The sequence below is a fragment of the Argiope bruennichi genome, chromosome 1, assembly GCF_947563725.1.
Source record: "Argiope bruennichi chromosome 1, qqArgBrue1.1, whole genome shotgun sequence".
Taxonomy (NCBI): domain Eukaryota; kingdom Metazoa; phylum Arthropoda; class Arachnida; order Araneae; family Araneidae; genus Argiope; species Argiope bruennichi.
The window spans coordinates 132,392,724-132,404,201 of NC_079151.1; the positions used below are offsets into that span (position 1 = coordinate 132,392,724).

The following is an 11,478-nucleotide window of genomic DNA, read 5'->3' on the forward strand; positions in this document are numbered from 1 at the left end:
TTAGTGAAAGTGACAATAGCACAAATTTATCTGATATTAATAAAAATTTGAAAAATGATAAAGTTACAAAATAGTTGCTACAAACAAATGGCATAGATATTTAATGACAGCAGCAGCTTTAGGTTATGAAAAATTGGCCATTATTTTGCTCAGGAAATTATTCTGAAAAAATTTACACCATCTTAAAAACTACCTTTCCATGAATACAAATTTCATTCTTGAGTAATTTTTCTATCAAGCAATTTTGACACATTATTTTACAATAAGAAAATTTCAATACACATGTAGAAAGTTTCTAGATTAAAGTATTTCTGAAATATTTTTAATCACTAGAAAAGCAGTCTATATCAACAAGTACCATAATAATTAAGATGTATTGAATACATATCCATATTACAGCAAATTTATTGTGGGTATATGAAATGGAATCTTTCCTCCTAAACTTGTATTCTATTTTGATTCTCTATAAATTTCAAAAATTGCTTGGTTATTTTTAACACCCACCATTAGCACCAGTATTTCCTCTAACATCTTGATATTTTGGAGAGATGGTGTCATATTTGAAGTTTGTTCTCAATAATAATAATTTAAAAAAAACTATTGGGGGAGTTGGAATGAATTATTTTTCTGAATGAGATATTCTAGAGCAAAACAAGAACATTGACTTTGAATTAATTAACTGGATATAAAATTGATGAAAACTGTTTCATTAAAAGCTGTAGCAATTGAACCAAAATATTACTAACATACAAAGTAGACCTATCATGAAGTTGAAAAAAAAATTCATATCAAAACATGAAATGGATCAATTTATATGAAACTTGGTGGTTACATAGAAAGCCGAGGGATGTATGGATGGAGTGAAAAATAAGCTTTTTAAATGCCTCTATGGTGCATCGTGATGGAGAGTTATATTTAGGTTATTAAATATTTACTAATAAGAATTAACATTTATTAGTTGCTCATTTATGAGAATTTCATGTATGCAAACTCAAAATATTATAAAGAATATCTTAATTTACTACTGATGAAAGGATTGGAAACTGATCTTATCATAGGAATTATATATATTAATTTAATATGAAAATATTTTCCATAACTTGCGATTATGATTAGATTATTAACTTTGAAATTGTTTTTCACTGCATACATGAAAGAATGAAACTGCAAAGGAATGTTAAGATAAAAGTTAAAATATAAATGATATAGGACTTAAGGGAAACTTGAGAACCTGTGAATGAATTACTACAAAGTTAAGAGAAACGAAACATTTTTGTTTAGTTGGCAAATGAAGTGAAAATGATGATTTGTCTGGGGTGGGGGAGGAATACATTCACAATATGTTATTTCTCTAAAATATCTCAAACATAATAAAACAAAATTATTGAAATTTATATTCAATTTAAAAGATAATTCAAGTTTGTCATGATGAAAAACAATTGCATTATTGATTGATGACTTAACGTGTGTTTTTATGCATGTTATTCATTTCACTGATCAATTTCAGAGTGATGCATAAGTATCCATTTTAAATATAGAATTCGTTGTCAGGACTCAAACTTTTAACCATACAATTAACATGAATTATCACTCATTACAGCATTTTGGCAGATAATATTTCAATAAAATAAAAATTTTAAAAAAAAAGCATTTTGTTGTTTATTTAAATTTTCTAAATTATTTCTATTAGTTATTATTTGTTACTTTTTCTTTCCCCAAATGTTACTAGATTTAACCATATCATCATGTATGGTTTCCTATCTTAAAGATACTTTTGCTTTCTGTGTTATCAAAATAATATAGCAAATGCATATAGGAATTTTAGAGCTACTCATTAAAATTACAAGGAACTGAACTGTCATTAGTAGATTACATTTTATTATTTAAAAAGTTAAATTTAAATAATAAAAATCATTTGTTTGGAGTTAAGATATAGTTAACTGAATAATTAGCTTCTTTTTTTTTTTTATCATTATAGAAGTTATTCTTCCACTTATAAAATACAAAACTATGTCTTTTTGATGAAATTTTTTTCAAAAGGCATAGTTTTGTATTTTATGCACATGAGATGCCCTATTATTTCTATAACATTTCTTGGATGCTTTAACAAAAGAAAACATTTCAGAATGCTTTGAATAAAAATGATTCTCAATGTATAAAAGTTATACAAACATCTGATACATAAAAAAGTATTATGAAAATGTAAAGTTTGTTATTCTTATTTAAAAATTGCATCAATATATTTCAGATCCATTGATCTCCATTTTGAAAAGTTTTAAAATTATAAATCAAATCTCCCTTTATTTTCAAATTCATATATTACAGCTACTAATATTTTTAAATATATAATAAAGGAGATTATTGATTTTTGCTTTCTGTTTTTTTTGTCAAACATATATAAATTAAATTTATATGTTTATGCTTGGTGTAAATCATATTTAAAATTTTATTTTTATTAAATGTTCTTAACCATACTTATTTCATATATTTTTGGATGAAATATTACTATTTGAGCAGCAAAAATATTAAAAAGCAATAAGCTATTTCTTGTTTCTTTTGAAAATTATTTTTCACCGCAGGAAATATAATCATGTTAATTCATATGAAATCATAATCTTATAATAAAGAAAACTGCATTATGTTATGCTCTGATATGATATTACATATATCCTACAAAATGTGCAATGAAATCAAAAATGGCACATGGAAATTACCATGTAAGCATAAACTGACTTCATAAGGAATCCTAAACAAAAAAATTTTCAATCTAATTTTGGAAATGCTTTCGTATATAACAAATCATACCATAAATCCTTTTCTCTTATCTCAGTGGTTTGAATATTTAACATAAAAAATGGTTTTGAAGGAACTTTGATATTTTGTAGTCATACTGAAAAATTTCTATATATAAATCTGAAAATATTTAGTATAATATGCATAAATAAAGTAAGTGATTTTTAATAGACAACAATATTCTTTCGGCACAATAAAAAAAATGTCAAATTTTCTTTCCAAGAGTGTGTTTTTTTAAAAATTCTTTACCAATAAAAACTAGTTATTTGTGACTCCTAGTACCTGAGACATAATTTGAACTTTTCATTTTCATTCATTATCAATAGCTTAGAAAGGATAATATGCATCTAGGGCAAGGTTTATTCATTCTGCCTTTATTATATCCAGTTTTAAAAAGAAACATTATGTAGTTATATTTTTTTTTCTGTGGCATCCTCTAAGATATTATACACTCCCTCCCCTTTCTTTTAATTCAGTTGTTAGAGATTATGAAATCACACACTTATATATAACTCTGAAATGGGATTTTAGTTATTACAAGAAAATATAACAGTTAAACAGCTATTTGTAACAGAAATGGGTTATAGGTGTCTATAAAGTATCTTAGCTTATAAATAGATTTTTAAAATTTGATATTGTCTAAATGACATTAAAAGGTACAAAGATGAAGAGGAGGGAAGGTAATGGATATAAAATATTTCCTTCCTTCAAAATCATAATTATTTTTCTTGTGGATACATGATTGATAAATTTATTATCATAAAGAAAGGAGGACAAAAAAAAAAAAAAAAAATGCTTGATTTCTTGAATTTTGCGGCCATTTAGATACGTTTCTGGGAAAAGAATCAAAGTTATAATACCTGCTTAAAAAATTATTATGTATATCATGTTTCCTCTGAATTTACAAATGTCATAATCATCTATGACAAAATAATGCTTTAAATATGTAAGATTAAAAAATATTCACACGGAATTTTTATGCTGAAGACTATTTCTGTAACTTTACTTCAAAGAAATTTGAAATTTTTATTAAATATCAACATTAGCATGTGTCAAATTAATACAAAAACAACTACTGTGATTAGTCTTTTTATCATCACTTTGATTCTCTGAAATATAATTATTACTATTAAATAAATGTCAACAGCTTGATTTCATAAATACATTTATTTTGGTCAACTAACAGGCAAATAACAGAATAAACAATTGAAAAATAACAACTTTTTAGAACATAACAAATTTTACAGACACGATTTTTGAATAATTAATTCAATTTTTAAAATATTCACCATAAAATTTTACCACATTTTTATCAGTTTCATGAATTTTCACACAATGAAGCATACCAGTTGGCAGAGAATTTGACAACTGATTCCAGATGAAAACACTTACATTTTCTGTAGTACTAAAAAATAAAATTATTAATGTGAGGTTGCTTGAAGTAACATTTTTTATTTTTACAACTATAGTTTAATAAAATAGGAAATAAACATACCTGACAGTATCTTTAAAATAAGGAACATCTTTATCCAAGTGCTTGTGATCAAGTAATTCCATAATAGTTTTCTAATAAAAATAGAATAAATACATTTTGGATACAAATGTTAATAGAAAATGATATTAAGTAATCTATTTCTAAATATTTTTATTACCTGCATTATTTCCTTCAAATCTGTAATATTCATTACCATACCGGTCTTCTTATCCAACTAAAAATTAATAATATAGAATTATACAGACTCTCTATCTCTTTTTCTTTTGCTAAAATATGATCAATGATTTTCAAAATTTTATATCAATAGCATGGTATGTATTAATGTAAAAAAGAGAAAAGTGATTATACAACATTTTTATCAGTTCATTACATATTTTAGCAAAATAATTTCTTTTCAATCGTCAAAAAATATTTTTTCTTTTAACAAAATATAAGTGCAACTAGAATTTTGTGCACAGCAATGATCCCAAACAGTGATTGTGATTTCATTTTAATAATCCAGATAACTAAAAATAATGGTTAAAATCTATAATTTAGGATAATAAAAAAAGCACAATTATACATGCATACATATATATATAATTTGTCAACAATTTCATAAATGAAGCAAAACGCATATAATCTGTTTCACTGTTTTGTTTTATAAAATTGCTAACTTATTAATTTTCTTTAAAAAAAAATACTCACCAAGTTAAGTTTGCTTTTTTTTTTTCTTTTTAAGGATCTTAAGTACTTGGAAATTGTTGAGTTTATATTTTTCATTTTAATAGCCAAAAATTCAGCAAGATAAATTTATATAGACAGTGGTTTTCAACAAACCCTTCAAGTGCTAGATTAAAATTTAAAGCATTCATATTAGAGAAGAAAAATCACATGAAAGGAAGAAAATAATTCTTGGAATATCTTTTTTTAATTGGAAAGCTGTTCAACTTTTCTGTAAATTATCAGTATATTTTTACCAATAAGATATCAAGAAAGATTTTCTAATGCAATAAGCTTGAAGTGTATTTTTGCATTATCAGAATTATCAGTTTGTAGTTTGTACAGTATTATAAATTCTGATTATACTCAAGGATGTTTGGCATTTTGTCTTAATATCATCCATAAAATTAATTTCTGAATGACATACTTGCTCAAAATAAATCAAGGAATGATTTTTCCAAATCTGGAAATTAATAGAATACAGAAATTCAAAATTCTGGCTATATCTGACCCATGAGTGAGAACTAAAGTGCCATTTATCACAGGGAATTAAAAGATGTCTGCAGCAAATTTTGAATAAATAAGGTTATACATGTATATACATGGTTGAAGTCAGATTTTGAACTAGGTACTTGTGGATCAATTAAGTAAATATTTTTCTATTTGAAAAATAAATAAATTTGTTAAAATTATAAATTCTATCAATTTAAAAATATTATGATAATATTAACACTTTATCAAGTTTAACTGGTCAGTTTTCTATTCATTACAATCATTTAGTTATTAGAAAATTGATAAAATTAAACATCTGCTTCAATACCATTCAGTACAAACGTGGATGCTGGGCTGCTTGGTGTCATAATAGATAAATTAATACAAATATATGTTCACAAATTTAACAATATAAAAAAATATTAACTTAAAACAAAGTAATAACATGTTAAAAATTTGCTAAAATCCAGAATTGAATTGATTATTCTATTAGATGGGGGATTTTATAATATTCATTGACTAGGGATGCAATACATTTAAATTCATCACCATATAGGGTGACCCTCAAATCATGGCCCAGTAGTTCATTTTTAAATCATTAGAGACAGATACATACTTTCAAATGGAAAAATGCTTAAAAAACATAAAGAATAATATTTGAATTGTTTGAGCCAATAAATACTTTTTTGAAAATGATGGTGTTGAAATCTTCAACTAATTCTTTGATGTTATTTCTCATACATTTAAATTTAAAAAGTTCCACATTTCATAAAATATTATTTAAAATATATATATATATATTTCTTTATTCATATCTTAAAACATTAATTATAAAAGGGATAATTACTGATTTAAATATGCTTGTATATTTATTGACAAAAAACATAAATAAGAGCTATAAACACAAATATAACATATTTTCATATATATACATGCAGTGGATTCTAGATATCAAATGGGTCTTGAAGTATTTAACTAAACCAATAGATCAAAGATTTCTTTTCTATAATAGCTAACACACAAATAAAAAAAAATGATAAGAATATCAAACATTTTCTGAAATAATTATTTACGGAAATTATAAATTTATCATGTGTTTGCAATAACTTTTAATTTTATAGAACTGTGAAGAACAATGGGTATTTAACAATTCAGCACTCACGTCCATTCTTTAAAAAAGTTTAGCAGATGCATGCGGTCATTCTGACTCCAGACTGTCAGGCATTTCCTGACAATTATTAGATTGACCTTATTAGATATTTGCATAAAAATAAAATATGGTCAGAGAATATGAATATTTTTTTCAAGGAAATACATTCTGTTTAGGACATAAATGTGCTTTTTAATAAGAAAAACCGAAGTTGAACTTCATTTCTTTTTACCACTGCTTTTCTGTACTCATTTCCTTTACCTCTATTCAATTCATATGAAAGTTCTTCTTCTTTTTTTTTTTAAAGCAAGTAGATTTTTCTGTATAAAAATATTGCAAAAATAAATGTAAACATATAATTTGGAAAATTCATAACTTTTGAGTTTCATTTTTATATACACATTCAAAGAAAAACACTTTTATCATTTCTTACTCAGAATAAAATGAATTTTTAACATACATTTCAAGACAATTTATTCATATCATAAAACAGTGCATTTTATATAAGGATTTGCTATTTTTTTCAAGAGCAGGAAAAGACATTTGATACAAATTTCTACAGTTTCAAAATTTGCATTTTGTTCTGATTTTGTATCATGACAACTTACAAAAATTTCATCAATATCTCACAAATTTGAGCTATCATAATTTTTTCAATAAGTTGGAACACTAGCATGAAGATGTCTGAATCTTTGCTGTTCATAATCAAATGTTCTCATTGTTTAACATTAGATGAATCTCAAAGGGCATGGGCCAATTTGACCTAAATTTGTGGTAAAAAATGAGATACATGATTTCATTGATATCTGCTGTTCTAATCTTCTTCTACTTTCTTCATGAAAGTATAGAAAGAAACAGATATAAAATTTGATAAATTCCTAAAATTTCTAAACAAAGTTGAAAAGATAGTTTCAAAAAGACCCCATGCGTGTGCAGATGGTTATTAATTCAAAATTATGAATGGAGATTGTTTAATAAAATGAGTTGATAAGTAAATAAAGAAATATGCAAATTATTTTCTGTTTAGTGATAAAATATACCAAAACTTTTAAGTAACTGCTCAGCAAAATTATAAATTTCCTTATAAATTAAAATGATATTACTTACCTTTCCTTTAACTGTAACTTCAACTGTAAAGAAAAAATATGTGTATGATTTTCAAAATATAGCTCTTAATTTAATCATATAATTTTTTTTTTTTTTTTTCCAATTGAATAATTGTGGATTTTAAGTACAATCGCTTTATGTATTAGAATATTAAAATATTTATATATTTAAAAAGAAACTTCAAATTTAATACTTTCTCTTGAATTGATACAATACATGACTAATATGAAGAAATGATATAATTAAAGGATGCTAGAAATTCTATAGTCAAATAAAAAATACAACAATTAAAGTAAATGTTAAATACTACTTTGGATCTTAATAATAAAAGTTATTATTCAAATAAAATAAAAACTTCAACAACTAATTATTTTAATCAAATGATATTAAATGTAAATATCTTAATATATCTGCTTTAAGTCTAAAAGATGGATCTCTTAAAATTAAAGTTGCAGTCTGTGATTGCAAAAGAATTTTTGACAATAATAAATCTTTATTATACATTCTTTGAAGTACAAACTAGAACTGTTTCAATTTGCTTAATGTTGACCCTTAGTTCATTCATTATTGATTCCCTTGTCTTTTTTCTTTGTACTTTTGTTAATAATATGGCATGCTTTATACACAAAATGTATTAAGTTTAGTTAAAATTAGGACTGATAATTAATTGGAAATTGTTGGGAAAAAAATCAAACTTTTTCTCATAACTGTATACTCTTTGTAAAAATGCTAGAGGCACATACGACCTTAGTTGTCTGACATCAATTAATTATTATTTCAGAATAAATAGATTTTTTTTAATAATTTTTTTCATTTCTTTCACAAAGATATGACACGAATTTTATAAAGGCATATCTGAGACAATCTGAAAAGATATCATGAATTAAAATAAAATTCTATGCTCAAAATCACAGAATTTTTTCCCAATATTCAGTAGTTTTATAAATTTTATAATATAAATTGAACTTTTATAAAGAAATCAGTATTGTACAAGTAACTATTAGGAAATGAAAGAAACTAACACATATAAAGCAATATTTGTGTCTGAAATTCTAGTACATAGATGCAGCACATATTAATGTGATGGTGAAGTAAAATAAAATAGCATGAGTGATCTCCTATGCATTTTCTTATATAATCCTATTAAAAAGCCATTTCAGTGAATGAAAATTGTAGCCCTTGGGAAAAGGCTAGAACCATCATAAGAAATCAGAATTTTATTGCAGGATGAATCAGAGACCAAGACATGATAAAAGGGTGACATTTCAATTAGAAGTTTCCTCTTTGGATTTTCACGCATAATGACAAAATATGGCACATTTTGTACTTTCTAGTATAATAAAGAAAATTTAGATAACTCCTTTTAACTAACTGAAACCAAAATTTGATATAAAATTATAACTTTTGTTCAAAGTTGGCATATTAAATTTAATTTGTGCAGAACTTTGCATTATTATATTCATATATGTGATATTATACAGTTCAACATATAGTCAATCCATTGAAGGATTTGATACAAAATCCATATCTACAATTCAGATGGTGAAACTATGTATTTCAAATTTTGCTTTCACATGTACTCAGATAGAGATAGACTTCCTGTATTTTGTCTTAAATGTTATAGAGATCTGCAAAGATTGCATTAAAAATGTTATTTGTCTTGCTCAAGGAGCTTCTGAATTATTATATTCATGGACAGACATTCCAAAAATGTGTTTTCTAATTCTTAAGAACATATAAAATATGGAAACTTATCAAAACTTCCAGGTCAAATTTTTGATGATTATGATGACAATTCACTTTATATATTTTTTATGCAAGAAAGAGAGAAGAAAATGAAAATCAAGCAGTATAAAATTATATGAATGGATATAAAATAATTTCTGTTGCTGCATATCACTGCAATTCATTTTAAAAAAAATTTATATCCAGAATAATTTTTAAAGGTAATTATAAATTTAAAAAATGATTATTTTACAAAAGGAAATAATTACCTTTATAATTATGCCCATGTCCATTGGGATTATTGCATTTTCCATAAAGTAGTCGATTTTCTTCATCATTTAGATGGGGGCTAAAAATGTAAGACATATGAAAGTAAGAGAAAATAAAATAAGAATTCTTTTGTTGTCCCATGATGTCAAACTAGCATATTTAATATATTATATAAAAATATAGAATATATTAAGAATAATTTTAATACATTTGTAAATTCTTATTTTCTGCAGCTAAAAAAATTTAGTTATCTCAATAAAATATTATTAAAAATAAAGTTCATTTTAACCCTTTGTAAGGCAATGGGAAGTATGCTTCCCACCAAATTCATCAATCTTTGGATGAAGTTATGTAGATTGGCTTCTGACAAATTTTTCAATAAGACAGAAATTTAGATGCCACAGTTCCTTGTCTCGCACAAAATGGTGGGTCTTGATTTGTTACTTAATTATTAATTAACACAATAAATTAATTAATCAAATTAAATTTATCTGATAAGTTAAATTCATCGCTTTCCTTGAGCCAGTCTCATTCCTAAAAATGTTTTACTATACTATGACTAGAAAAAAAATGGCCTTTTAAAGGGTTAAAGTACCATGTCTAGAAAACTATTTATACTAACCAATACTAGTCAAAATTTTTGTACAAAAATAAAAATTGTTTATTAACAAAAATGGGATATTTTATGACTTCATTCATATTGACAACAAGAAACTAATTAAAAGACAATAAATTTCCGATAATCAAAAATAAATCACAAATATGTTGATAAAAATATTTTGTGACAGGAGATGTTTTAATCTGATTCTTTTAAAAATAGAAAATAAGTATCATGTACTTCAAATAATGAACATGAAACACTTTTATCACTAGTTATATTGCAAACTTTTATGTTAAGATTTGCAAGAATTTAATTTTTTTCGATATACTTTTAAACATAAAATGAGATTATAAAAACAAGTAAAAAACAAGAGATTAAAAAAAAAAGGCGTAAAAAATGGGAAACTAAATAATAATGTGAAGAGATATAGCATACATTTAAAATATATATGTTTACTTTTACAAACTAAAGGATTTATTTCAGCTACCTGTGTAATCTATGGGCTGCACTGAAGGATTCTACCCGTGTTAGATAAACAATTGGGTCATTCATTATAAATAATAAGTAGTTTCCCGAAGAAAGAGACGGTTATATAGATGTATTTTCCAAACAATAATAAAAAAAGAACCCTATTTTAAATAATTAGAGAGCTTTGTAAGGTTGTTGTTGAGTGTTTCTGCAGGTGATTTCTTATAATTAAGACATGAATATATATAGGAAATCGTTAATTTCTTATTCATTAACTTTTCGGAAATACCGGTTTCAAGAAAAGGACCACATGTTGCGTTTGTTTTCTTTATTCAAATAAACACCTGTTGCCAAAGAGATTGAACAAAACCAATTTAAATATAAAATAAAAGTTACAAAAATTTTTTTTATCATTCTTTTCAGACATGGAGAGAATTTATAATAAGAATCAATAGATATAAATTTATTTTAAACGTGATAAATATTTAAAAAAAAACTTTTGAATGTACTTTATATCTTAATTCTTTAAGTTCTTTAAATACAAGATAGATGGCAGCACGACATGCTTTGTTGAATTCTGCGATAATATGTACTATAAATATATTTAAATATGCGTTTTATTTTTTTTTACTCGTATAAAACTTTTTTTTTCTATATGTATTGTTATCTCATTCT

General features: G+C 24.5%; 1 protein-coding gene across 1 annotated transcript; it reads right to left on the reverse strand.

The window, feature by feature from the left end:
• Positions 1-3,947: 3,947 nt before the first annotated feature.
• LOC129966993 (6-pyruvoyl tetrahydrobiopterin synthase-like) lies at positions 3,948-11,126 on the reverse strand. The gene is made up of 6 exons (XM_056081622.1): positions 10,823-11,126; positions 9,734-9,813; positions 7,740-7,762; positions 4,446-4,502; positions 4,289-4,359; positions 3,948-4,198 (listed from the first exon to the last, which is right to left on the reverse strand). Exons 1-6 carry the CDS (start codon positions 10,885-10,887, stop codon positions 4,063-4,065), a joined length of 432 nt encoding a protein of 143 aa, XP_055937597.1. The 5' UTR covers positions 10,888-11,126; the 3' UTR covers positions 3,948-4,062.
• Positions 11,127-11,478: the final 352 nt, after the last annotated feature.

What these genes read in the sequence shown, in the direction of transcription:
- LOC129966993 (XM_056081622.1), bottom strand. Translation starts at nt 10,887, where the DNA reads ATGAATGACCCAATTGTTTATCTAACACGGGTAGAATCCTTCAGTGCA. An exon ending in ATTTGAAGGAAATAATGCAG is followed by an intron (nt 4,360 to 4,445) that starts GTAATAAAAATA and finishes TATTTTTATTAG; the next exon opens with AAAACTATTATGGAATTACT. An exon ending in TATTTTAAAGATACTGTCAG is followed by an intron (nt 4,199 to 4,288) that starts GTATGTTTATTT and finishes TTTATTTTTTAG; the next exon opens with TACTACAGAAAATGTAAGTG.